Genomic DNA, 26,016 nt, shown 5'->3' with positions numbered 1-26,016 from the left:
TTTTCCTGTGGATGAAAAGTACCAGTTTACATGAAAGCACAGCTATAACATCCACAGATGGACAGTAGGGGCATTCAGCTCATGGCTCTGAATGATACCCTGTTGTTTCCTCTCTAGATATCACGGGGCCCCCTAGATTGGCACCCTTAAAAATTTTTGATTAATATTATGGATAATCTTTCTTTAGACAAGCTTATGTTAACAAAGAAAATCCTTTCCAAAATAAAAAGACTGGGTGCACAAAATGCTAAAGTTTCCAATTAAAAAGGTGTCCCTCCAATTTCAACTCTGTCTCCAATCACTAGAATAATAATAATAATAATAATATATAATAATAATAATATCAAATGCTACATTTAATATATCTCTCACTTGAAATGCCAAACAGAAGAATAAAAGAAAAAAAGTTAGGTTTGCTAAAAAAAAGGACACATACATTATAAGAATATCAGAAAAGGAGTTGGGTGTGATAGTACTTGCCTGTAATCTCAGCTGCTAGGGAGGCTGAGGCAAGAGAACGGCAAGTTCAAGGTCAGCCTGACAAACTTAGTGAGACCCTATCTCAAAATAAAAAAGGGATGTAGCTCAGTGGTAAAATACTTGCTTAGCATACATGAGATCCACCCTAAATGGAAGTCTTAATGGGGATGTAGCAGAATTTCATCAGAAGAGGTAACTGCCAAACAAATTTAGAGGAAAAATTTGAGTGATGAAACAAAGTGGAGACTGAGGTTTTTCCAGTCAAAAATGGCCTTTCATGTTCCAGCTTGACACTCCACTTTATACCATTGTGAAGTACTTGCAGGATGGTGATCACAGTCCGTGTGCAAAGAAACAAGAAGATTGGTCCTTGCTCTTGGACAGCTGCTTTTGAGGCCCACCACGCAAGTCTGCACAGGTACCATATTTCACCCTGACCTACTGAACTCTAGGAGAATTGAGATTTAGAAAAGCCCTGGTAAATACAAAGCAAATTAGGGTTTTAAAATATGGCCCCCAAATAAAAAAGATGCATTGTGTCATTAGACTTCTGAGGTCTGTTCTAAATAAACAAAACAAAACAAAACAAAAACACAACGGAAGAGAATGCATAGAAGACAAAAAAAGGCAGCAAACACAAGTTGCAATTTCTCTTCTGTAATGCCAGACATTGTGCTCTAACCAACTGGTGGTATTTGCCTCAGTTTTGAGCCTTTCCAGGCAGGGCTGTTTAAGACCCGTCATGTCAGGGGGAACCATTTGGCTTTCTTATCCTCAGAGCCTAGAGCAGCACCTGGTATACAGGCAGTGATCACTAAACATTTGTCAGATGAAAGGACCTTGGGACCAATTCTGACTTCATCAGTAACTCTTCTGCTTCTGCTTGGTGGTCAGCGTTGCTCAGTTTTATGAAGTTCTATTTTCAAAAATTTGAACCTTCATTAAGAAAGTCTCTAGGCTATTTGGGTAGAATCGAGAAGCCAGATTTACCAATCTCTGAAATGACTAACATTCAAATTCTTAAAAAAACAATAAAATACTTCCTTACAAGTAATATACTGTGCACGTACCTTTGAGTGAGTGGATGGACTTCTGTCTAAGTTTATATCACAAGTGCCACCAATTGTTTGCAACAAGATGTAAAGTTGTCTCTTGTTTGGTGGCTAAATAAAGCCAGCAGATGAGGGAATCATGAGGACTGTGTATAATCAACATCACTTACAGAATTTTTAAGCTGCTGCTTCTCCCAGCTTCATTTGCATAGCCTGGCCCCCATCTTTTCTAATTTATGTGCATAACCGTCTCATTCTGAGAGTTATTTCCATGATGCTAATAGCATTTTCAGTTCTGATACTTCCCAGACTTCGTGATTTTTAAACAGATTTTGGTTAATAGTATCAAGCTATTAAGAGATAATAATCATTAAAGCAAAAGCTATCATTCTCAGTGCTTACTACGTGCGAGGCTTCAAACCATCCAGTACTTTTCTAGAGTATTTTCTAATATTCTAGAAAATAGGTACTCTCTATATTTTCAGATGACAAATATATTTCAACTTTGTTCTGCTTATTTCAACATTTTCATAGAAAAGTAGAGAGCTGGAAGCCTTTCCAAAAAGCCACTTAGTCCTAGCCCCAGTCTCTAGAAAGACAGAAGTTACGCTAACTGGTGAGTCATTACCCCCATTCAAGGCCTTCAGAAAAAGGCACTGTCTTAACCACCATTTAATCCAACCGACAATAAATCAAAATTACCTTCTGAAAGTTCTTTCTTCAACCTAACCTTAAGTTTCCTGATACTATTACCTTGCTTTTCAGTGGTTGAACACCCGAGTTCAACCCCCAGTACTAAAAAAAAAAAAAAACCCTTACTTCTCTAATTGATGAGGTTTTGCAAAATTGAATTGCAGCTAATTTTCTGAAGTAATTTTTCACCTACTTGAAGACAATAACTTAGTTGCTTTTTATCTTCTGTTATCTAAATGAAGTAACTTTCAATTGGTTGACCTTTTTTATTTAGCATTCATTTTTCAAAACTCTTGCTGCTGCCTAGGGGCCCTCTTCAGAGTCTCTCCACATGAATGGAGAAGCAAACACCATGTTGGACCAACACAGCTGACTGAAAGGATACTTTGCTGGGTCTGACAGTTCTTTGTAATGGAACCCTGCTACGGAGCAACTATTGACAGGGTATTATGAATTCATACAAGGGTGTCTTAATCCCAGGTGGCTTATTTAGGAATGCTACATGTTAAGAGTTTCATCCTCAATTTAGGAGGTTATAATTAGAAATGTCTTTTCTTTTATAAAATCTGGATTTTTATATAATGGATGAAGTTTAGCCAATTGGTTTTCACTGTACAGGAATGACTATACCCTGGCTAAGTGGCATCTGTGTGTGTTTAGTGGTCTCCTGATTCAGTATCTTCAGATGCAACTCAGTATAGCTCACCGAAGCACTAGAATAGTAAACCTGGAGTCAAGACCTGGCATTGCCTATGCTTAGCTGTGTGAACCTGAACAAGTAGCTTAACTTTGAAGTAGAGGCTCAGTTTTCTCATTCATAAAGTGAAAACAGGTTTTTTCAAGATGGCGGCCTAGAGGGTGGCTGCATTACGTGTTGCTCCAGAACTCAGGATTCAAGAGAGGAGATATTGAGACGCTTGGGACCAACTCAAAGTAGCCGGGTGACTCTCACCCCCTGGGGGGGCATCCCGGATGGGACGGGGGTCCCGGAACGCAGGAAACTTTGTGAAGTAGAACTGCCGGCGAGACGCCCCTCCCCCCGCTGGAGCGCCATAGAGGAGGCCACTCGGCACAGCGCTGGGACTCGGAGCAGCCACTGGGACTCCGGCGGCTGCCCGGGGGAGGAGTGGCGGGGAGAACTGTGTGGACTCAGGACACCGGGGCCTGCCCTGAGGAGGAGGAGAGGAGCGTGGCCACTTGGATTCGGAGAGACTGCGCCAGAGCTGCAGGCGGTTGCCAGAGGAGAAGCCGCGCGGCGAGCTGTTTGGAATCAGAACGACGCTTCTGAACCCCGGGGCCTGCCCTGAGGACGAGGAGGAAGAGGAGCGGCCGCTTGGATTCGGGTGACTACACGGGAACTACAGGCGGTTGCCAGAGAAGGGGCTGCGTGGCGAGCTGTTTGGACTCTGACCACTTCTGAACCCCGGGGCCTGCCCGGAGGAGTAGGAGAAGGAGGAGAAGGAGCGCGGCGGGACCTTTGGACTCGCAGTGACTGCAATAGCGCTCCAGGCGGCTGCTCAGAGGAGAAGGCGAGCGGTGAGTTGTTTGGTCTTAAAGTGACAGCTCCTGAACACAGGGGGGCTGCCTGGAGGAGAAGCGTGGTGGGACGCTTGGTCTTGAGGGGCCACACCAGAGCTCCGGGCGGTGCCCAGAGGACCCGTGCAGCGGGTCACGTGGATTCAGAGCCACTCAGAGGGACTGCTCCTGAACACCCGGGGGGTTATCTGGAGAAGGAGGAGGAACGGGGAGGGTCACTTCGACTCGGAGTGATTGATTGCCCCGGGCTACGGGTGGTTGGTGGGAGGAGGAGGCACAAAGTGAGTTTCTTGGACTCCTAGTGACCGCACCGGCATACTGGGCGGCTGTCTGGAGGAAGAGGCCTGTGGCGGGTCTCTGGGACTCAGAGCGATTGTTCGGGGCCACAGGTGGCTGCTCAGAGGAGGGGCCACGCAGCCAGGCGATTAGGTGCAGAACAGGGTCCCAGGATCTAGGAGGCTTCTGGGTGGAAGAGCCGCACAGAGACAGGCTTAGGGCGGAGCGAAGGTTCCAGGCCTATGGGCAAATTCTCTGAGGAGGGGCAGCCTAAGGAGATTCATCTGCGAAGGGTGAGGCTCCCAGGCCCAGGAGGTAGGGCCGGGCCCCTGGAAACTTTGCAGAGGAAGGCAGCCCAGCCCAGGCAGTAGCTGTAAATTGAGGGGAACCTCTAGGAGGAAACTGACCAGCGAGACCTCCCCACTGGGTGAGTCTTCCCTGCCTGGTGAGGTTTCCCCCCAAGGACGGTAAAACCAGAGACAAAGGCCCAAACAGGCCTTGCCTCAGCCCACAGCCTAGGTCCCCTTTGGATGACCATTGGTCAACAAGTGGAGGCACCTCTGCCCACTAGCAGGGAATATACCCCACCGGAAGGCCACCACTCCTAGAGAGGCAGCTTCCTTGTGGAGCACCGCATTATCAACCTCCTCCAAGACTTCAGCCTACTGAAGGCTAAGAGGGGTTATATATAGAAATCTTCAGGGTCATTGTAAATCAACAGAAGAAATCTGCAATATCTCAGCGGTCCACTGATATCTGAACAACATGAGAAAACAAGGAAAGAAAATGCTGCAAACAAATCTAGATGTTACATCAATAAAACCCAATGACAGCATGGCAGAAGAAATGACAGAAAAGGAGTTCAGAATGTACATAATTAAAATGATCAGAGAAGCAAACGAGGAGATGAAAGAGCAAATGCAAGCATTGAATGATGAGATGAAAGAGCAAATGCAAGCATTGATTGATCGCACCAATCGACAGTTAAAAGAGCAAATACAGGAAGCAAAAGATCATTTCAATAAAGAGTTAGAGATATTGAAAAAAAACCAAACAGAAATCCTTGACATGAAGGAAACAATAAACCAAATTAAGAACTCCATAGAAAGCATATCCAATAGGATAGAACACCTGGAAGACAGAACCTCAGACATTGAAGACAAAATATTTAACCTTGAAAACAAAGCTGAACAAACAGAGAAGATGGTAAGAAATCATGAACAGAATCTACAAGAACTATGGGATATCATGAAAAGGCCAAATTTAAGAATTATTGGGATTGAGGAAGGCCTAGAGAAACAAGCCAAAGGAATGAACAACCTATTCAATGAAATAATATCAGAAAATTTCCCAAATCTGAAGAATGAAATGGAAAATCAAGTTCAAGAGGCTTACAGGACTCCAAATACACAAAATTACAACAGACCCACACCAAGGCACATTATAATGAAAATACCTAACATACAAAATAAAGACAGAATTTTAAAGGCTGTGAGAGAAAAGAACCAAATTACATTCAGGGGGAAACCAATACGCATATCAGCAGATTTTTCAATCCAGACCCTAAAAGCTAGAAGGTCCTGGAACAACATTTTTCAAGCCCTGAAAGAAAATGGATGCCAACCAAGAATCTTATACCCAGCAAAACTTACCTTCAAATTTGACGATGAAATAAAATCCTTCCATGATAAACAAAAGCTAAAAGAATTTACAAAAAGAAAGCCAGCATTACAGAACATTCTCAACAAAATATTCCATGAGGAAGAGATGAAAAACAAAGAAGCAAATCAGCAAAGGGAGGAATTATCCTAAAGGAATTGTCAAATAAAGGAGGAAACAAGTTGTGTCAAACAAATAAATAAACAAAATTTTAAAAATGAACCAAATGACCGGGAAACCAAATCATTTCTCTATAATAACCCTGAACGTTAATGGCCTGAATTCATCAATCAAAAGACATAGACTGGCAGACTGGATTAAAAAGAAAGATCCAACAATATGTTGCCTGCAAGAGACTCACCTCATAGAAAAAGATACCCATAGATTAAAGGTGAAAGGATGGGGAAAAACATACCATGCAAATGGACTCAGCAAAAAAGCTGGAGTATCCATCCTCATTTCCGATAATGTGGACTTCAAGCCAAAGTTAGTCAGAAGGGATAAAGAAGGTCATTTCATACTGCTTAAGGGAAGCATAAATCAGCAAGATATAACAATCATAAACATCTATGCCCCAAACAGTGGCTCATCTATGTATGTCAAACAAATCCTTCTCAATTTCAGAAACCAAATAGACCACAACACAATAATACTAGGTGATTTTAACACGCCGCTCTCACCACTGGACAGATCTTCCAGACAAAAATTGAGCAAAGAAACCATAGATCTCAACAACACAATCAATAATTTAGACTTAACGGACATTTATAGAATATTCCATCCAACCAAGAGTGAATACACTTTCTTCTCAGCAGCACATGGATCCTTCTCTAAAATAGACCATATATTATGCCACAAAGCTAATGTTAGCAAATACAAGAAGATAGAGACACTAGCATGTATTCTATCAGATCATAATGGATTGAAGTTAGAAATAAATGAAAGAGTAAAACACAGAAACTATTCCAACATCTGGAGATTAAACAATATGCTATTATATGATGAATGGATAACAGAAGATATTAGGAAGGAAATTAAAAAATTCTTAGAGGTAAATGAGAACAAAGAAACATCACATCAAAATCTCTGGGACACTATGAAAGCAGTACTTAGAGGGAAATTTATTTCATGGAGCGCATTTAATAAAAGAAGTAAAACTCAACAAATAAACAACCTAACACTACAGCTCAAAGCCTTAGAAAAAGAAGAACAGAACAGCACCAAAAGTAGTAGAAGACAGGAAATAGTTAAACTCAGAGCTGAAATCAATGAAATTGAAACAAAAGAAACAATACAAAAAATTGACAAAATAAATAGTTGGTTCTTCGAAAAAATAAACAAAATTGATAAACCTTTAGCCACACTAACAAAGAGAAGACGAGAGAAAACCCAAATCACTAAAATTCGGAATGAACAAGGAAATATCACAACAGACAGGATGGAAATACAAAACATAATTAGAAGCTATTTTGAAAATCTATACTCCAACAAAATAGAAAATTTCGAAGACATCAACAGGTTTCTAGAGACATATGAATTGCCTAAACTGAATGAGGAGGACATAAACAATTTAAATAGACCAATTTCAAGTACTGAAATAGAAGAAGTCATCAAAAGCCTACCAACAAAGAAAAGTCCGGGACCAGATGGGTTCTCAGCCGAGTTCTACAAAACCTTTAAGGAAGAGCTCATTCCAATACTTCTCAAAGTATTCCATAAAATAGAAGAGGAGGGAACCCTCCCAAACTCATTCTATGAAGCCAATATCACCCTGATACCTAAACCAGACAGAGACTCATCAAGGAAAGAAAATTTCAGACCAATATCCTTAATGAACATTGACACAAAAATTCTCAACAAAATTTTAGCAAATCGCATACAAAAACATATTAAAAAGATAGTGCACCATGATCAAGTGGGTTTCATCCCAGGGATGCAAGGTTGGTTCAACATCAGGAAATCAATAAACATAATTCACCATATTAATAGACTTAAAGTCAAGAATCACATGATTATTTCAATAGATGCAGAAAAAGCATTTGATAAAATACAGCACCCCTTCATGCTCAAAACACTAGAAAAAATAGGGATAGTGGGAACATTCCTTAATATTGTAAAGGCCATTTATGCTAAGCCCATGGCTAATATCATTCTAAATGGTGAAAAACTGAAAGCATTCCCCCTAAAAACTGGAACAAGGCAGAGATGCCCTCTTTCACCACTTCTATTCAACATCGTTCTTGAGACTCTGGCCAGAGCAATTAGACAAACCAAAGAGATTAAAGGGATATGAATTGGAAAAGAAGAACTCAAACTATCCCTGTTCGCTGATGACATGATTATATATTTAGAGGAACCTGGAAATTCCACCAGAAAACTCTTAGAACTCATAAGTGATTTCAGTAAAGTAGCAGGTTACAAGATCAATGCCCATAAATCCAACGCATTTTTATACATAAGTGATGAATCTTCAGAAAGAGAAATTAGGAAAATTACCCCATTCACAATAGCCTCGAAAAAAATAAAATACTTGGGAATCAATCTCACAAAAGAGGTGAAAGACCTCTACAATGAGAACTATACAACACTAAAGAAAGAAATTAAAGAACACCTTAGAAGATGGAAAGATCTTCCATGTTCTTGGATAGGAAGAATTAATATTGTCAAAATGGCCATACTACCTAAAGTGCTATACAAATTCAATGCAATTCCAATTAAAATCCCAATGACGTACCTTACAGAAATAGAGCAGGCAATTATGAAATTCATCTGGAAGAATAAGAAACCCAGAATAGCTAAAGCAATCCTTAGCAGGAAGAGTGAAATAGGGGGTATTGCAATACCAGATCTTCAACTCTACTACAAAGCAATAGTAACAAAAACGGCATGGTATTGGTACCAAAATAGAAAGGTAGATCAATGGTACAGAATAGAGGACACGGACACAAACCCAAATAAATACAATTTTCTCATACTAGACAAAGGGGCCAAAAATATGCAATGGAGAAAAGATAGCCTCTTCAACAAATGGTGCTGGGAGAATTGGAAATCCATATGCAACAGAATGAAACTAAACCCATATCTCTCACCATGCACGAAACTAAACTCAAAATGGATTAAGGACCTCGGAATCAGACCAGAGACCCTGCAGATTATAGAAGAAAAAGTAGGTCCAAATCTTCACCTTGTTGGTCTAGGACCAGACTTCCTTAACAGGACTCCCATAGCACAAGAAATAAAAGCTAGAATCAACCACTGGGATAGATTCAAACTAAAAAGCTTTCTCTCAGCAAAGGAAACTATCAGCAATGCGAAGAAAGAGCCTACAGAGTGGGAGAATATCTTTGCCAATCATACTTCAGATAGAGCACTAATCTCCAGAATCTATAAAGAACTCAAAAAACTCTACTCCAAGAATTCAAACAGTCCAGTCAACAAATGGGCTAAGGAAATGAATAGACACTTCACAGAAGAAGATCTACAAGCAATCAACAAACATATGGAAAAATGTTCAACATCTCCAGTAATAAGAGAAATGCAAATCAAAACCACCCTAAGATTCCATCTCACCCCAATTAGAATGGCGATTATCAAGAATACGAGCAACAACAGGTGTTGGCGAGGATGTGGGGAGAAAGGTACACTCATACACTGCTGGTGGGGCTGCAAATTAGTGCAGCCACTATGGAAAGCAGTGTGGAGATTCCTTAGAAAACTTGGAATGGAACCACCATCTGACCCAGCTATCCCACTCCTTGGCCTATACCCAAAGGACTTAAAATCTGCATACTACAGAAATACAGCCACATCAATGTTCATAGCTGCTCAATTCACAATAGCCAGACTGTGGAACCAACCTAGATGCCCTTCAATTGATGAGTGGATAAAGAAACTGTGGTATATATATACTATGGAATATTACTCAGCCATAAAGAATGATAAAATTATGACATTTGCAGGCAAATGGATGAAATTGGAGAATATCATGCTAAGTGAAATAAGCCAATCTCAAAAAGCCAAAGGACGAATGATATCGCTAATAAGTGGAGGTTGACACGTAATGGGGGGGAGGGAAGGGTTAGAGTTAGGGTTAGGGAGGGGGGCAAGTATGGAGGAAGGAACTACTGTATAGAGGGTAAAGAGGGGTGGGAGGGGTGGGGGGAAGGGAAAAAATAACAGAATGAATCAAACAACATTGCTCTATGTAAATTTATGATTACACAAATGGTATGCCTTTACGCCGTGTACAAACAGAGAAACAACATGTATCCCATTTGTTTACAATAAAAATAAATAAATAAATAAATAAAAAAATAAAAATAAAGTGAAAACAACTGTTACTCATTTCATACATACTACTTTTGAAAACTAAACAGTATAATGCATATAAGGGTTTAATATGTTCCTGCTACATAAGTAATAAATCAGTCTCCCCTACCTTCCCTCTTTTTTCCCCCCTTTTGTGGTACTGGGGATTGAACCCAGGGGTGCTTTACCACTGAGCTAAGCTACATCCCCAGATCTTTTTATTGTATTTTATTTTTATTTTGAGACAGGGTCTTGCTCAATTGCTGAGGCTGGCCTGGAATTTGTCATCCCCAGGAGCTGGGATTACAAGCAGTGCCTGGCAAAATAAATATTTCTAATCCTTCTATTTTGCTAACCCAGGATGACCTTGGTTTTGAGGGCAAGGAAATGTAGTTCTACACTTTCTCTTGAGACTTCTGAATACAGGAGGAATAAATGAATACACGGTGAAAAGCTTCACCCTCTCACCGCAAAGGCACGCTTGACGGAGGGCACGTTGCTGAAAGCGATCACCACGGGGATGACGTCCAGCGCGCTGAATTCCATGGTGGCCGTGGCGATGGCCTGGGCATCAGCGGACGGGCCGCTGCTGAAGAAGGTGGCAATTCTTCTCGTGTGAGCGCCTGGAAGCGTCCGCTTGAAGACGTTCCTGGAGATGAACCTCATGGCCTTGCCGATCTCCCTGCCATCTGAGGATCGCTCGAAAGGCACGGCTTCGATCTCCCGGAGGAGCTGGTCCTTCTGGAAGGTGTCGGAGAGGCGCACCAGGTGCCGGGCGTGCGAGCTGTAGGCCAGGACGGCCACGCGCGCTCCCACCGGGCAGCTGTTCTCCCGGACCCGCACGGCTGTCACCAGCGAGGCCACCATCCCCTTCATCCGCCTGAACTCCTCCTCCGTGACATCCCGGGACTGGTCCAAAGCAAACACCAACTCGGTTGGATGCACCGGGCATTCAGGTTTGCCTAAAAGACAAGACCGTGTCCTTACATATCGCTGATCCCGCTTACTTAAAACAACAGGAAGAAGGTGGAGCGATTTTCAGTGTTAACTACTCTAATATTTAAACGTCAAATCATTAATACTTTAAATGTGACAACAAAACATGCAAGATGTCTAATATTTAAATCCTGAATAATTGAACGAGCCATGTTTGCTCTTTTGAATGAAGCACAAAAGAAAAAAGTCCAGACTTCAATGTGATTGCCTGTGAAATTTGTACCGTTAATTAGCAAATCCCTTCTAAAATAAGTAGAGAGCTTCTGGTCATGCCCGTTAGCCTACAGAGATTGGATTAAAGGTATTGTATTTTGTTGCTGGAACTTCACGCAAACTAAAATAAATTCTGTCTTAATGAGGAAATGTAACAAGTGTTAGAAAGGAATGACTGTGAAAGCCCCTTCAATAATTTCAGAAAAACTGCAAGTGACATGCGGGATACAGAACAGAGCATTAGATGTAAAAAGTAGGCAATAAAGGGTTTTATTTAGAGCCTGACCCAAATGCTAACATATGACCTTCTTCAAATTACTTATCCTCTCTGTCAGTTTCCTTTTCTGCAAAATCTGAGTCAAAACCTACTGCCCTGGCCTGTGGTGAGAACTAAATGACTCGGCACAAATAAATCACTTAGAACTACAGTGCCTAGCACATAGTAGGTGCTCAGTAAATATTAGCCATTATCATTATAGACTTTGCCATTTGTGATAGAGAATAACTGTCACTAAATGGAGAACCTGGAGAGCTTTAACTGATCACTATTTTTTTTTTGCCAAGGAGCAGGAGTTTATTTTTTGGTACTGGCCTTGTGCATGTTAAGAAAGCATTCTACCACTGAGCTACATCCCCAGCCCTCAATTTTTATTTAACAGTTAAAAATGCTTTGTTTATTGGTAAGAAACTCTGAATTATGCTTGTTAATCTCTACTGTCTAAATTGCAGAGTTATGTATCTTTCTTCATTGGTTCTGATTTATTCTTCTAATTCCAGTACCCTGCACTGATCACAGATGGCAATTTATATTTGATAATCTGATTGTTTCTCCTGTTAACTTATGACATATAGTGATAGGGACTATGCCTTTGTTGATCTTCCAGGTTATTTGTCCCTGCCATCTAATAAATATTGAATGAATGAAAACGAACCCAAAACAGTTCTTTGTAACAGGTACAGGAAGAAGAATAAAACTTCAGTAACTGTGAGATGGCTTACCTTGGGAAAAAGGGTGGTAAGAGGAAACCCCAAGGATAAGTTTCCTTTGGAGGAGTGTCTCCTTTCCTTCACATGCCAGCAAGGGAACTGGAGATAATGAACACAGCCTGAGGCCCACAGGCCCTTCATGAGGAACTCAGGAACTCACACCTGTTGGGGATTGCCCAAGCCGGCCTAAGAGTAAGTCTCCCTGCTATGAGTCAACTGGATCTGCCCATCCTGGCACTAGGTTATTAGATATTTCTGGTCCTTGACTCTGACCTTCACAGGTGAACGGAGTTATCACATGGCCAGTGAGAATAAATATTTGACCCAAATCAAACGTCACCTCAATGGAGACAGGAAATAACTTATGAACCTCTGAATCTAATTGGTGGACTGAGGAGACTTTTTAAAATTGAGGCCATGTTAATTTTGCAATTAAAAAAAGATTAGAATTATGACCAAATATGAAATTGATTCTGCTTAGCTTTTGATGTTTTTCATTTGCGAAAACAACAGCAAATTTCAGGTGCAGTGCAGAGATACAAGAAAAAAAAAAAAAAAAGAACGATTCCTAGCACCCTATGATAGCATGCCAAGCCCAGCGCAATGCAGTCTCTGCTACGGCCCCATTTTTTCATTTGCCAACCGGCCCTGGGGGCTCTGTCAGTTTCAACAAAATAGCTAGAGGTCTTTCCTGCTCCGTGGCTTGTGGGTTTGAAGCTCCTCTGCCTGCCTGACTCCTTCAGCCAGACTTCAAGTTCACTGCCTCAGAGAAGTCTCTGTCCTCTGGGCATCTCTTCTCTTCCTCACGTTATCCTGCCCCAGAGCGTCCTCTGCTGAATTCACAGCAGCCATAGGATTCCGAATTCCTTCCGTTGTTCTTTATCCATGAGAATGGAAGTTTCTAAGGGTGGGAACCTAGTCTATTATTTTAGGGATCCCCAGCACCTGAAACAAAGACTGGCACATGGTAGGTCTTCAATAAATGCTTGTTGAATGAATGAACAAGCAATCAGAGGGCAAGGGTTGGTGGTTTTATATAAAAACTCAAAGGGTTTAAATGCATATCAGGGTGATTATCGGTTTGTACAAAAACAACATGTAAGAAGCATTTGTAAAATTCTTGAAAAACTAGCACCGAAGGCTATAAGGCCAAGTTGGTAATTATCGTTAAGCATGAGCTACATAGTTTTGCATTACCCAAGCTGCACATTCCACTTATTTGCTATCTGACCATACCTACTTTATTCTGTTCTCTGTGTCTTAATCCTTAATCACTGATCTACAGAGAGAATATGAGAGAGAGAGAGAGAAAGGGAGAGAGAGAGAATGAAGGGAAATTTTTATTACAAAAAAGGCCTAGCAGGAAGGTAATTGATGATGTTAGCCTTTAAAATATTTTAATACTACGAGAGCCTACCCATTGCTTGAGAAATAGCTGTGAAGTTCAGTTAAAACTGAGTTATTAGAGGTAGGTCTCTGCTACCAGCATGAGGCAGCAAAGAAAGCCCTGATAAAATTTATATCAGCTGGCAGGCAATACATTGTTCTAACTCTTCTTTCCAGATGTATGACATTTTGGAGCTTGATTAAAACATGCTGTAAATAAAGATTACTCACCATGTCCGCCAGCTGGGGAAGAAGAACAAAGGAGACTGGGTTATTATTTGGTAGGAGCATAGAGTTCTCTACTGTGTAGGAAAATCATGGCAGGGAGATCCTGCCTTGTCTGCTTTTTGTAGATGACTCAAAAATAAAGGCAATAGTTAGGGTTTGGAGAAGATGTAGACAGAGCCCAAAATCTTGGTAAAGCACTATTCCTTCTATAAGGAAGAGGGTAGGAGAAGTGGTGGAAAGTATACAGTCATAAATCAGCAGCCTGCTGCCAGCTGTCAGAGGCAGAGAATCTGCCTGGAAGGGTCACAATGTTGTAAGGAACTGCACTGGATTTGGAAAGTTAAAAGTCCTAACTCTACACTTTCCCCACATACATCTCCTTACTCTAAAAATTTCCCATGTACATATTATAGCTATCGATTACACACACACACACACACACACACACACACAGTTTTGTATATATGTGTAGCATGTGTACATACAGTTTGAGTATCCCTTGTCTGAATGCTTAGGAATAAAATGTTTCAGATTTCAGATTTCTTCTGCATTCATATGCATAATGAGTTAGCTTGGTGATGGGATCCAAGTCTAAATATGAAATTCACATTTCATATATCTTACACAGCCTGAAGATAATTTTGTACAATATTTTTAGTGAGCCTGTAGTTTGACTGTGACCCATCACATGAGGTTCGGTGTGAAGTTTTCCATGCGTGGTATCATGTGAGCAATCAAACAACTTCAGATTTTGGAGCATTGTAGATTTTAGGTTTGGAATGCTTAACCTGTATGTGTGCATATTTCTATATTATCATATAAACATCAGAGACGGATTTACTTATAAGTAAATAATCATTTGCTTTAGACCTCCACTGTGTAATATGGCAGCCCTGAGTCACTGGTAATTATTTAAATTTGAAATAATTAAAATTAAATTTAAAAATTCAGTCTCTCAGTTAAACTTTCTACGTGGTAAGTGTTGAAAGCTACATGTGACTGATGGCTACTCTATTGGACAGTGCAGTGGACACTTCCATCATTGCAGAACATTCTATTGGACAGCTGCTTTAGGCCTCTTACTTACAGAGGCAGATGGTAAGGCTCTGCCTGGAAGAGGCTCTGCCTGGAAGAGACCCTGCCTGGAAGAGGCCCTAGCCATGTTGTTCGCATGATCATATGCTTTTGTAAAATATGCAGGAATTATGTAAGCTATGTAATCACAACTGCACAATTTCGTTAAATATGAGGTTGCGATTTCCCTTCTTGTTCTAAGTATTAACTTGTGAAATAGCTTTGTACCTACTTTTGTATTTTCAATTTTGTATTGAGCCCCTCAGATGTTAAAAGATCAGGTCCCCTCACACCTGCTTCGTTAGAGTTCACATAGCCCCTGTGTCAGAAAACCTACCGTGCTAATTCAGCTTCAGAACGATCCGTCCTTGTGACCCAGCGTATCAGTTTTGATCCCCACCATGGTTCAATTCTGCTACCAAAAGAGTTCTGAGCTACACTGTTTTTAGAGCTTTGAAAAGTCTGTGTCTTTCTGAACAATGCTGTCTACAGAAATGGGCTTCTGTTTGTCCATCCCCCTGCCTCCTCCTCAAAGGCCTCAAGGAAACTCGTGACTCCTTTCAATCATAGTGATTATTTGGGAAGTACTACGCAGGTGTAAATGGACATTCCACATGAGGAAAGGTCAACTCTTAATCTTGTACGTGGATTTTTTATGGTATCAACACATAGTTTGAGAGCAGAATTTGTTATTAGGGCCTTAAACTCAAAAGAGCATTTGCCAAATCAAAATGCCATCTTGCTTTTAAAATTTCGAAGCAGAGATAAAAATGTATTGGCAGAACACACATTATTTTGAGTTTTACAAGCAAGTCAATCATTCTAACTAAAAGCAATCAAACATATCCTTCCAGGAAAGGCGTCATAAGCCATAAATCACTGAGGGCAAGGCTCACGCCCACCAGGACACCTACCAGCCTGGCTCTTTCACACCAGTGAATTCACTTCTGTCAGTTATTGTCAGGTGTTAATAATCATTTAAAAGAACTTCAGTGTGACTCTCCACTGATTGATTTCACCACTAGGAGAGCTGAGACCTCAAATCCTAATTTTCCCCAGGTCCAGGGCACTAGCTATATTGCTGCTTGTAAGGGCTTGGAACTGGTTCCAATAGACAGGCCAGCAGGAGATGGGGAGTTAAGAGCCACCAGTCCATGCTGACTCAAATTCATGCAGTGCCATGTCTGATTTTAAGAAATTGGCAGGAAAATCCTCTCGGTCCTGAGTGCAGGACTCCCTGCTTTCCTGTGAAAGCTGACCACTGGGTGATGGTTTTACCAAGGGTACTTACGACTGTGGTCCCGCACATATTGAATGAGGTCACATGTCTGCAGGTCAAAGAAAAACCAGAATTAACCAACAGACTGCTAGATCACGAAGTGCAGAACTAAATAAACATAATGAAGCGCTCAGAACTCACAGCGGAAAGAGATACATACGGAAAATGAAGCCAATCCCTTGGCCCCTTTCACACCCTGGGGAAACAAACAAACAATCAGTGTTTTATAGCTTGAGACACATCAGGAGCCAGAAGGTGCACCATCGGAGACTCAGGACCTAATTAGAAGCAGTGTGCGCAGGGGAAGCGGGGAGGAGTCCCTAGCCTCCGAGGCTGCCCTCCTGCAGCTCCTTCTCTGAAGGACAGGGTTGTGCAGAATCTAGGGATGGAGATGGCCGCTGCACCCAGGCATGCAGAGCTCGGCACTAAGTGGATGGAAGCATTCGTGGGTGGCTGTCCCTCCGGGGGATGAGGTTGGAGCCCTTCACCCCAGGCTTTGCCTCTGCCACTGAGCAGCAGCCCAAGAGGAACCTTCGACTGTTTCCACCATTGGTTGGATGACAAAGGGGTCAGACTCAAACCAGACATCTGGAGAGGTTGCCCTAAGTCATCTTCCAAAAATGAACACATGCATACATGTTTCTGTACATATACCCACACGTATATGATGCATACATACATGTAAGTAAAATACACATGCATAGATATATTCATCAGGTTGGGAATAGAAAAAAAATAACATGGAATTGGTGTTAATTTTAGGTGTTCAATTCCATCTTTGGAACGGGAAGAATCTGGCTTCTCAAGAGACACCCAGGGGAAAATGCAGTGGACTCCTGAAGCAAATAATAAGTTCCACATGATGCCACTTTGATCAAATTCATTATTTATTAATTTCCCTTCATTCACTGATCATGTGTTGAATGTAGGAAGAGGGCAGATACTGAATAGATAAATAAAATTTACTGATAATTGAGCAGTCTCATTTTAGTCTTATGCTTTTTATTTCTTCCCCTAGTTTTCCTCACCTCCCCGGAGATAATTTTTTGTTGGCATTTTTTTTCTCCTTTTGCAAAGCACATGAAATAGCAAAAATAGGGGCCAAAGAGCAGGAACAGGAGTAGTGCATATTTGGACAATGAAGCTTCCAGGCAATAACTTTTTAAGTGCCAAAGGTTCCAGTATGGTTTTAACTTTCCTACTTACCTTGCGTCCAGGGGGTCCTGGTTCCCCGGGGGATCCTGGTTCTCCTGGAAGTCCAGCAGATATCTCAAAGCAGAATTTATTTATTTAAAATCATATTTACACACACACACATATCTGTTTTAAATTCAAATATCAAAGGTGACAACTCAAAAGTGAAAATTTCACTTTCACTATAGAAAATTGAGAGATTTCCAAAGACACAAAGAATGAAAAAAAATAATAATAAAGAAAAACAATTCATGGCAATCCTTTCTTCCTCAGAATCCTTGTTAACATTTTGGTGCCTTTTCTCATTCTTTTGGATATATATATATATTTAATTTTTTAAAACTTATTTGGATCATACTTTTTCCTATTGCCTTTTAAACTAAGAATGTAGCTCTGGATGTTTTCATGTTATTAAACATTGTTTGTAAAATCACTTTCCATGGCTGCATAGTATTGTATTACATAGATGTACCATAACTTAATCAATCCTTTATTGTTGGCATTTAAGCTTATTGTTGTAGTAATCAATACTACTTTCAAATCATATCTGATTGTTAGGGAAGACTGCTACTACTGGAATTTCTGGGGCAAAGAAGAAAATTTTATTGAAATGAAATGGAGGTGACTAAAAAGTGAAGAAAAAATAAATAAAAATCCCAGAAAACAAAATTAAAATGTAAAACCTCCTGAGATGACAACAACAATACAAACAAACATTTAGCAGTTGACTGGAAGGAAAAGTGGATAACAGCAATAATAAAAACAACAGTTGTTATCTGTCTGCATGCCAGAATTTTTTCCATATATTCAGCAATATACTTTATCACTGAGAAAACTGGGATTTACTATTTAAAAATAGGATAATATGCTGGGCTCAGTGGTGTAAGCCTCTAGTAATCCCAGCAGCTCAGGCAGTTCAAGGGCAGCCTCAACAACTCAGCAAGGCCCTAAGCAACTTAGCAAGGCCCTGTCTCAAAATAAAAATAAAGAAAAAAGGTCGGAGGATGTTGCTCAGAGGTTAAGCACCCCAGGTTCAATCCCTGGTACCAAAAAAAAAAAAAAAAAAAAAAAAAAAATTTCCCTATTTAAAAGTCATTACAAGAATAAAAACTGAAGTTGTCTATAATCAACTTAATTTGTAAAAGCATTGCCTATGGAGCAGTAAATAACCGTTGATGTCCTTTGTGTAACCTGACAATATTGACAGTGTGCTGGTTTGAAAATGAAAAAATAAACTTACTGACCATATTTTACTTAGAAGACATAGGTTAACCTTTCCAAGGGAAAAATGACAGATTGAGTAAGTGAATTTACTTTTGTCCTTTCTAATATCTTCCAAATATATATTGATTTTTTAAAAGGGCAAAAGCAACAAAGATAAGGATTTGGAAGAGTAAGAAAACAATAGACACACAATTTTGGAGGCTGGAAAGCAGATGTGTAAGTGTTGGATACTTGGCAAACCTGAAATACCTGTCCTAAGCCAGCAGCAGGGAAAGCCCAGGACCAACGTGTTCAATATCACCCATACCCAGAAGGCTCAGGCTTTGGCAGTATCAGGTACCACCATAAGTGAAAGTGAAGGGAAGAGACCAAACAAGAAGGCTCAATTGAAAATAACTTTAGAGGTCCCCAAATCTCCTTTCATTTTCCACACTTGGGTGAATGTCTCTTTTTTCCACCATGAAATAAACTGAAGAAAAACTGAGTTGGGACTCAGGTAGAGTTGAGGACCAATGGTACCATACTGAAACAGTAGACTCAGAGAAACTATGCACAATAGATGTGAGATCCTCCAGCTCTCTTTTTCCACATGGCTTCTAGAAAGTTGGCATACAGACCTTTACTCTTCAGGCAGGAAATGGAAAGAATGTTTTAAGGGGAATCTGACTAAAGAAGAAGGACCTAAAAATACTGATATCAGAAGTTTATTTAAAAAAAAAAAAAAAAAAGCCACCGGCATGACAACAACAACAAAAAATGAGTTTAGCCAAATCAGCCTCCAGTGAAATATGTAGTTGGTAAATTCATTTTCTCAGGGCTTTCAATCTGTCTTTTTCTCACATTTTAAATATGAAGCAATAAACTCATTGTTGAGACATATGAAAGATACAGATCAAAACAGAAAAATGCAAGAAATAGTATATTGGGCAAAGAAGACTTAAAAATACTCATTTGTATCCTCAGAGAGCTAAGAAAAAATGTTTCCCCCATGAAACAAGAACAGTATATGATAGAAAAGGAACATGAAATAAACAAAAACAAGTTCTTAAAGTATGAGAGAAACATTATAAGATAAGGTCAAGGAACACAAAGTAGAGCAAAAAGACAATTAGGAAATAGGAGAGAAGAAGTAAAGGAGTAAATTGACATACAAAATATAAGTATTTAAAAATAGCAATAGATGGAGGTGGAGGGGAAGGAAATCATTGGAATAATTAATAACACTTTTAGAGTACACATTTCCAGGCTCACGGGGCCTACCTAATGTCCTTGAAAACTGATAAAAATTGACCATACAAAGGTCATTAAAGCCATGAAATATCAATACTAGAAACCAAGAGATGATCCAATATGGTTCTAGAGAGAGAACATTGGCCAGGTAAAAAAGTTAGGAATTTGAATTTCCTAGGACTTTCCAAAGTAATGAGAGAAACTAGAAATAATGGAGCTATGACTGCCTTCAAAATCCTAAGGAATTATTTTTCAATCAGAATTGTGTCCTAGCCAAAGTATCCACCCAATCTGAAAGTAGTATCAAGCCATTTTCGGATGTTAGCTATATCCAAAAAATGTACCGAGATCTCTTTCATCCCCTCTGAGTGGGCTACTGGATGAGTTTTCCATGAGGCAGGGGAGAAATCCAGGAGTCTGGGAAAGGGAATGAGAAACAGGGAGACAACCCAGAAGAAAGGTGAAGGGAATCCACAGGTGAAGGTAAAGGCAATTGGTGACAAGCACAGTGGAAACAAGATCAAGCTGGTCAGGTGGAAGTGCTGGGCGGGGATTTATAGGTTACCTACTGCACCCAAATGTTTTCAGAAGGGATTTAGATCAAAGGCAAATGACGAAAGGTAAATCAGAAAGGTTTGCAGTAATGCCCAAAACTTAAAAAAACCGAAAGGTTGGTCCACAAGCATGATATTTAGAAGCATGTGGCCAATTCCAAAAGTTAGGAAATGAAAGTGGTTTCTGAGGAGAAGGAAATGGAAGGAGTTGAGGGGGCAGAGAGATTACTTTTTTAGATTTCTTTATTTTTTTCCTTTTTATTTGACAGATAAGATGCCATTAAGAACATTAACATTGTGTGGTTATTTGAGTCTTTAAACCAGCAGTTCTCAGCTGGGGAGAATTTTGCCACCCACCCCTCGCTGCCCCAACACATGGCAAAGTCTGAGGAGGTACTCAGGAAGGGTGGTTGAAGAATCCAGCGGCGAGATGGCAGGTATGTTGCTAAACACCCACCAATGCCTAGGCAGCTCCCCATACAAACTAGCCCGAGTTGCCAAGAGTGCTGAGGTTGAAAAGCCCAGCTTCAAACTCTGTAGACTCGGTTTCTATGAAAGCACACATCCAAATAGCACACATCTATGCAAAATAAAACAGGTGAACATCATCATGAATTTTCATTTTCAGAATTTAAGGCAAGGTGTTACCAAAATCTTCCCATAGAACTTCTGCTCTGGTAGGGGAAAGCCTGAGAATTTTTAATGTGTAAAAAACTTCAACTTCAAATACAAAAATACTTAACAGTGGAAAAAGCAGCTGGATAAGTGAAAAATATCAAGTTACAAACAGTCTAACATGGAGCACAAAAGAGAAATTCAAATATTTCCAAAGGCCAAGAGACAAAGTTGATATGTTTCCTATTAGTTCATTGTTTTTTTTTAATGATTAATGTGCCATCCCAGGGAAGAAACCCAACAAAGAGCTGAACTTGTTAGCATGCTTCTGATGTTCAAGGTTAAACTGTTCTGTTAATAAGCCAAAGGAAATGATCCAGAGATATTTCAATGCAGATGACATCTAGATTAATTTGAAAGTCTTTTCCAATTATTTTTCTAATTAAATCAATCTTTGTCATTTTTTGAAGGCATAATGATAAAGGATAGCCACCAAAAAGTGTTCAAGGAAAGGAATTATAGCTGGGAAGCAGTCCTCTTGGGAGAAGGAAGAAGGGAGAGAGAACTTTATTTTGTACCCCTAAAATCTACGTAAATGTTCTCTATACATAAAGTTCTTGGGTTAGTTTGCAGAAAAAAAAAAAAAAAGTACTAGATCAGTGTAAAATTAACCTTGAAGACAAAACTGGAAAACTACCTCAAGTATAATTTTTTTTTCAAAAATTTTTATTGGTTCTTTTCAGTTATACATGATAGTAGAATCCATTACACAGGCATGGAATATAGATTATTCTCATTAGGACCCCATTCTTGTGGATGTACACGATGGTGGGATTCCAGACATGTACGTAGGAAAGTTATGTCCTATTTTTTCCACTGTCTTTCCTATTCCTATCCCCCCTCCCTTCCTTTCATTCCCCTTTGTCTACACTGAACTTCTTTTCTATCCCGCCCCCTTTATTGTGGGTTAGCTTCCACATATCAGCAAAAACATTTGACCTTTGGGTTTTGGGGATTGGCTTATTTCACTTAGCATGATACATTTTTATCAGATATCTTATTCTTGCTAATTCTCTTGACCAATGCTATTATGAAGAAAGAGGTGAAGACATTATTGAGATGCAATTGCCATAATATAATCTTTTTTCTTTTTTAAAAAAAACAGGCATCTCATTTGTACATGGTCCAAGATATATAGAGTCATGAAATGTAAGAAATCTATTCTTAACTTCTCAGCCTTAAGTGAATTGATGCTTATGACATATACTGGAAAAATATCTTTATTCTCAGTGACCCAAAGTATCAGGCAATAGCTAAGTCCCTCCATAAAATAATAAAGACATATTCAGTTACATACTAAACACAAATGTTCTCACAAAACTCAAGAAATACCTTCCTGAGCTAAATTAAAAAGGAACCTTTTAGCATATACCTTATTAAAAATAATTTAACAATACCTCATTTGGGAAGACAAGATGTCAGTGAGCATTATTAAGTTGCATTAAATCTTCCAGGGAGATAGGATAAATTTTGGCAGTGTAAAACCTGTTTTGGACCACAAGAATTCCTTTAAAAACAAAACAAAACCTAATTTCCAATGATAACAATGGTACCTTGACAGCCAGAACAGGGAATTTATTCACTAAAAGGGAGAAGTAGAGAAGTAAAACTATTGATACCTTCTTGCTGGCATTGAGAGATGAGTAGTATAACCACTAAACCACATCCCAAGCCCCTTTTCAATTTTTATTTTGAGACAGGTTCTTGCCAAGTTGCTTAGTGTCTCACTAAGTTGCTGAGGCTGGTTTTGAACTTCGTGATCCTCCTGCCTCAGTCTCCCGAGCTGCTGGGAGTACAGGTGTGTGCCACCACACCCAGCAAAATCCACACATTTTATAAGACTTTGGGAACAAGTGACAATTCAAATGACTCTATATGCATGCAGAAGGTGTTCCCGAAGTAGCTGAAGTGGTCAGCAATGGGAATCTGAGAAGCTTACCGTTTTGCCTCTGGATCCTTTGGGTCCGGTCTCTCCTGGACCACCAGGGTCTCCAGTCTCACCCTAAATAAGTGCATTAAAATGAAATGGTTATTGAAATCAAATCTATATCACAGAGATACACTTGTGCTTTTAACCTGGTTCCAACAGGAAGCCAGTTTTCACGTGTGTTTTTGTCTCCTCCGAAGTGTTTTCTTTTCCCCTGCAAAGCTCTCCACGATGCTGGCACACTGGGCACCGAGTTCACAGTGCATCTTCCCAAACAGAACCCCGACCCTGGGAGAACGTTGTTTTGTCCTTAGACCCTATCACAGGATCCGGCATCTATTGAGTTTAGTAAATGTTTCTAGAAAAACTGGAAGCCCTAAAATTGAAAATACTTTAAGACAATTTATAAGCATACTGAGAAAATTGAGTCAGGTGAAATCGGATAGTTTTGATTTTCTTTACGTTTTACTTTCCTTTGAGCAAAGAAGAAAATACATATGATAGAGGGGAAGGGGCAACCTACAGAAGAAAAATTTCAGAAGGATTATTTTTCTTCCTTTACCTATGAATTTAAAAAAAAAAACGAGGTATGAAATGTTTTTTAAAAAAGTCTTATACTTCTAAATAAAGGTATTGTTTTAAAATTTTGGCTCATTTGTTTCTCCCCTGTTTTCCCCACAGAGAACGTTTATTTAGCAGGAACAGTCCTTCTGCTGGCCTAGGATATGTTTCCTAACCCCAGGAGTATTTCTGACAGATTTCTAAGTAAAGTGAAGTACACAATACCTTAGGTCCACTCTCTCCAGGGAATCCTTCTTGCCCCTACAATTGACAGTAGAGAAGATTAATTGCACACATTGCCCAGCAACTTTTTATTCACTTTAATTTATCTGCTGCCTTGTTTAATACCTCTGAACCAATGGAAGGACAAACACTTGCAAACTGGAAACCAAACAGCACTGTTTGAGAAACTAACTCCAATTTCTAAATTAAATTACTTACTGGTTTCATCAAAACTTGACAACCTAAGATAAGTGAAAAGGAACTTGAGGCTAAAGTGATCTGAGGAATTACAAATTGCCTCTTCTTCATGCATATAACAGACTACATGGTCATTTGGCCCTGTGTCTCTGGAACAATCTTCTTAAAATGGATTTCCATGGAGAATTTGGAAGCCCAGAGAGTCTAACTTGATTATTCATTGTAGGGGCCTTCCTTTTTATTTTTTAACCTTACTTTGGCAAAGTCTAGTTGAAGAGGTATGATTCTATTTGATGAAGGAAACACATATTTAAAATAAGGTTTATTTTTTAAGTTTTATTTTTATTTTAACATGTGCCAATTGTACTTATTATTGGGGTCAGTGTGATATATCAATACATGGAAACCGTTTGTGCCAATCAAATCCAGACTCCCTTTATCCCCCTTCTCCTTCCCAACCTCTAGTAATCACTATTCTACAAAAAATTAAGTTGACTTTCTGATTATTAAAACGAATCTCAAACACATATAAAATATGAAAGGATGAAAGAAGAAGTATCACCCAAATCTTACTACCCAGAACCATAATACATATTTTGTCCTGTTTGTTTTGAACTTCTCAAAATGCATGTTAGCAAAATTGGGATAAAGTTCTTCTAAGTATATTCCAAATTTTTACTTGAAATTGGAAATATAATTTTAATTTTGTTTTGAACCTAAAAATTTTAAGCACAATTATAAACATTATACTTTCATTTTGTACAGTGGCAAATATCCAATGTCAGGCTATTTAATATTTATCCTTTCATGAGATACTAAATTTTTTTTCAATTATTCTTTAACAAAAATTTTGCTAGAAATTCCTCATTCCTTAGCTTTATTTCTCAAAAATTTTTAGCTTTTTTTTGTTCATTTGTTTGTTTTTTTATACTCCCAGACAGCCTCTGGGACGATTCCCATTGGGAATTCACTTGGACTAACACTGATCTTCATGATGCTTTAGACTTTGCAACAGGAACCTGGGCTGCCTCTCCTCTTGCTGAGCTTTCCTTCGTATCCCAGATCATTGTCTTAGGTCTTGAGTTTTTTTTCAGAAAGGATATCCTAAACCATATTAAGTTTTTGAGTATTTTGAAATTATGATTGAGTCTTTTTCATTATTATTTTATTACTGGTCATTGTTGGTATACAGAAATCACTGGCTTTGGTAAACTTACCTTATTTCCAGGCACTTAATTCAGTGACAATAAAAAAATGATCATTCTGATTTTAAGTTACCACTTGGCCCAATGCATTTAGAAAAATCCTGCAAAATCGCTCACTAGTGGCTAAAGCAAACAAGTAACAGGAGGTCAAGTGTGGACTGCCTCCCTGAGCAAACTTGAACCCAGAGCTGCTAACACTAGCAGCCCCAGTCAGGCTGGACCTGGTCAGGCCCTAACCACACACCTCTTCAAAACACACAGAATTCATTTTCATGTTTCAATTTCTGCATCTTAAACTCTCTCATTCTTTTCTCTTGTACATGTCCCCACTGGATATCAGCAAATAGCAAATGCATTATGAAAATACATTTCAAACTACAAGATTGCTTTATTCACTGATTCTTTTTATTTATTTTTTATGTTTGTTATGACAAATAAACAAAACAAGCAATAAAAAGTCAAGGGAAAACATCCAACTTCTGGTAGATGTGGCTTACCTTTGCTCCTTTACGTCCAATGCTACCATAACCTGGACTGCCATCATCACCCTGGAAAAATGCAATCAATTACCAACATCTCAGGCTCCAGAGAGAGGCAGGATTATTCACAAGAGGACAAGCCAACCAGGTTTGAGGTTTGATAGGGGCCACTAGGAAGTAAGATCCTCCTGCTGGGCAGGACACTGATATTTTGTGATGGTGGCACTAAAGTAATCCCACTCATGGTGTTGTTATAGGGATGAAAAGAGAAAGCATCGGGCACACTGTTAAAGGAGGTAGCCGTATGACCTCTTCCAGGTAGCATTTGTGTTTTAATACCTCAGGTCTAATTTATTTTCATTTTGCCAGGCAAAAAACAA

The 26,016-nt window shown here is 39.6% G+C and overlaps 1 protein-coding gene and 1 long non-coding RNA gene across 3 annotated transcripts in view; one reads left to right on the top strand and one right to left on the bottom strand.

Moving 5' to 3' along the window:
- Positions 1-26,016, bottom strand: part of COL6A6 (collagen type VI alpha 6 chain) — a 141,713-nt gene that overhangs the window by 20,431 nt on the left and 95,266 nt on the right. Inside the window, exons 27-34 of one of the 2 annotated variants that reach the window (XM_079101273.1) lie at positions 25,655-25,705; positions 23,758-23,793; positions 22,984-23,046; positions 17,374-17,436; positions 16,328-16,363; positions 16,180-16,216; positions 13,818-13,829; positions 10,473-10,966 (exon numbers count right to left, since the gene is read on the bottom strand). In XM_079101273.1, the coding sequence (XP_078957399.1) occupies positions 10,473-10,966; positions 13,818-13,829; positions 16,180-16,216; positions 16,328-16,363; positions 17,374-17,436; positions 22,984-23,046; positions 23,758-23,793; positions 25,655-25,705 (792 nt within the window). Of the gene's footprint in view, positions 1-10,472; positions 10,967-13,817; positions 13,830-16,179; positions 16,217-16,327; positions 16,364-16,587; positions 17,437-22,983; positions 23,047-23,757; positions 23,794-25,654; positions 25,706-26,016 lie in introns of those variants that run through there. The other variant, XM_079101272.1, reaches the window with a different exon arrangement.
- On the top strand, positions 765-10,456 carry LOC306638159. Its single transcript, XR_013757396.1, has 3 exons — positions 765-898; positions 2,533-2,669; positions 10,253-10,456. It is a non-coding gene; the product is annotated as an uncharacterized lncRNA (long non-coding RNA).

Source organism: Sciurus vulgaris (assembly GCF_902686455.1).
Source record: "Sciurus vulgaris genome assembly, chromosome: 10".
NCBI classification, from domain to species: domain Eukaryota; kingdom Metazoa; phylum Chordata; class Mammalia; order Rodentia; family Sciuridae; genus Sciurus; species Sciurus vulgaris.
This window is presented reverse-complemented; position numbering and strand designations above follow the sequence as displayed.